Below are 2,790 nucleotides of genomic sequence, written 5' to 3' on the forward strand. Positions count from 1 at the left end.
ATATATATATATATATATATATATATATATATATATATATATATATATATATATGTTTTATTTGATTCATTAACCTATAATTTGAATCAAATTCGGTGAATCATTATAAGCTATTTTGAAACTTGAATGCTTAATAGGAGTACATACAAATAGTGTTTTGTGATTATAGATACATCTAAAATCCAATAATACAGAATGAACTAATAAAAAACTAAATAATTAATCATTATTTTCATATATATTAACCCTTAATAACAAAAAAAAACTTAAAAAATTCGATACATAATTGTAAAATTAAAATTGAATATTTGATTAAATGCTAGTATTATTTGTGAATATCTAAGTTAGTCTTATATATAACTACATTAACTGAAAATTTTTATTTAATGCATGATGCGAAGCACATGAATACTTCTGCTATTGGAGAATAGACACAGATGTTACAACCATAAATGGAGCATATATGACTACAACCTTCATGCAGGTGACTTTTGAAGGATGGGAACATATGATCACAACAGAGAATAGTTTACATAGAATGATGAAACTTTACAAATGTGATGCTACACTGAGAAACTTTACCTCATTCTTATATATTTGATTTGAATGTGCAAGTTTTTCTAATTAAGAAGTTTGATTCTATCCTAGTAGGTTAAAATCTTGCAATTTGTAGAAGTTATTTGAAGATGCAATCAGAGATTAAAATCGAATACCGATATTTCTTTTGGTAATTGTCAACCCTTTTGTTTTTTTTACTATTTCATTAAACATTGAAACCCTTTCATAGCTTCATTTAAATTACTCTGATTCACAAAACCTTTGAAAGGGCACTTCTTAACAGTCTATCACTGTAACTGTCCATGTATCAGAACAACATTCTCAGAAACCCCACCTCTGGCCCCACAGTATCTAGCAGCCTATAAAATGTGCTAAAATGGAACAAACATAACTTCTACGTTTTTAAGAGAAGTAAATCAAAACTTAGTATTAAGGCTTTGGTCCAGTGTGAGTTCATTTTATCTATTTGCTTCAAAATAACTAAACAAGAAGGAAACACTGTGTATAATGTTGAAATTTAAAACATTAGACTATAAAATTAAAGGACCCACACATACATATTGACAAGTATTTTCTATCTAGAATAGAAGAATTCATTCTCTTGTGCAAGGTAATATTGGTTGTCATGTGATAGAGTTCATGAAATTATTGGATGGCATTATAAATTTTGGGTTTGCACATTCTTCACATAAATAGAAAACTAGAACCCAAACAAACAGAAGAGAAAATAAAAGCAATCCATCCTCAGCCAAACGAACACCTTCGTCACTGATCTCTAAATCCAACACCCTTCCTTCCACTAATCTTAAGCATAAGACCTGCACCCACATCGATCCAATTTCATCGTCAAAACAGAGAATCAAATAGTTTTGGCAGATTTCTTCGTGAGAACTAATAAGTTCTTCAACTCTTTCATTGTTACGTACTGTCTCATAAAAACCAGTCAAAATCTTACATTATATGACTCAAACCATACAATAGTTTGTGTAAAAACAACAATGAAATCAACGGAAAGAAACCATATATAATGCATGAATGAGAGTGACGTGCAAATGACGAGAGAGAGAGAGAGAGAGAGAAAGAGGATGTACCCGACTGAGATCTACAAACTGGAGAATCTTCAAAGCGAGAGAATGAAAGGTGTTTATAGGCAAGACCGATATCAATGAGAATGACTCCGGAGGAAGGATCGGTGACAATGATATCTTTGACAGGTAGCCAAAGGAAAAGCTCTTGCCGAGACATTCCTTCCAACACCTTGAGTTGTCCGAAACTTAGGTTAGCCCTCACCACGCTGTCAAAGAACACCCTCGTCTCGTACTGAGCCAGACAGGGACGATCCAGGTGCACCTCCAACCGACCCGTTCCGTCCAAATCGTATGACCTCACGCTCTGAGGGAAGAGCCCCGCCGGCAACCCATGCCTCTGGAGCACCTCCTGAAGATCAGATGAATGATCTCCTGTCGCTGTCCCAGTGAGAGGAAAAAGGATCACAATAAGGAGAAGAAGAAAGAGGGGCTTTGATATGGGAACAACAGAATATCTGAGTGTCAGTGACATCGTGGTGACGATGATTGAGGACACCGCTTTTGGGATATTAAGGTTTCATTTTCAAGTTCGAATCGAAGCACGGATGTGATGTGATTGTGGGTGTCCGTCAGAAAGGAAACTCAGCAGAGTTATCAGGATCTGAGTTGGCACCATGATTTGAAATGACCATACTACCCTTCCCTTGTACTATATAGGACCCATTTCTTTGGACAATGATATTTTGATAACTTTTTTTTTAACAACTTTTTTACAACAGGACATGTGTCATAATTTCACTGGTTTGTTTAAATTTATGTTCAAAAAAATATTTGAAACGGACCAATCATAGACTGTCACGGATGCGTTGTGAAAAAGTTGTCAAAAATGAGTTGTTAAATAGACTTTTTCCAATTTGTTTTACCAAGTCACGGTCCGACCGATCGACCCGGCTGGTCTGTCTTGTTTCATAAGGGAATAAAGTAAAATTGGTTACGTAATGACGATGGATGTTAAAGTTATATACTAAATGCAAGGTTTAAAGATTATTATTTTTTAGAAGAAGTAACCCTTTTAAGTCTACAACATTTTCAATCCATAATTTTAAACGGGTTATTATAACACTGTCATTATGGTCTTATAGTATTGAATGTGACTTGTCATTAATTAACTATGTGATATTTATTTTGGTCATATTTAGATTAA

At 33.9% G+C, this 2,790-nt stretch overlaps 1 protein-coding gene across 1 annotated transcript; it reads right to left on the reverse strand.

The window, feature by feature from the left end:
* Positions 1–1,128: 1,128 nt before the first annotated feature.
* LOC106766375 lies at positions 1,129–2,221 on the reverse strand. Its single transcript, XM_014651107.2, has 2 exons — positions 1,650–2,221; positions 1,129–1,376 (listed from the first exon to the last, which is right to left on the reverse strand). The coding sequence occupies exons 1-2, from the start codon at positions 2,116–2,118 to the stop codon at positions 1,324–1,326; spliced, it is 522 nt and encodes a 173-aa protein (XP_014506593.1). The 5' UTR covers positions 2,119–2,221; the 3' UTR covers positions 1,129–1,323.
* Positions 2,222–2,790: the final 569 nt, after the last annotated feature.

This window comes from Vigna radiata, chromosome 7 (assembly GCF_000741045.1).
Source record: "Vigna radiata var. radiata cultivar VC1973A chromosome 7, Vradiata_ver6, whole genome shotgun sequence".
Classification (NCBI taxonomy): Eukaryota; Viridiplantae; Streptophyta; class Magnoliopsida; order Fabales; family Fabaceae; genus Vigna; species Vigna radiata.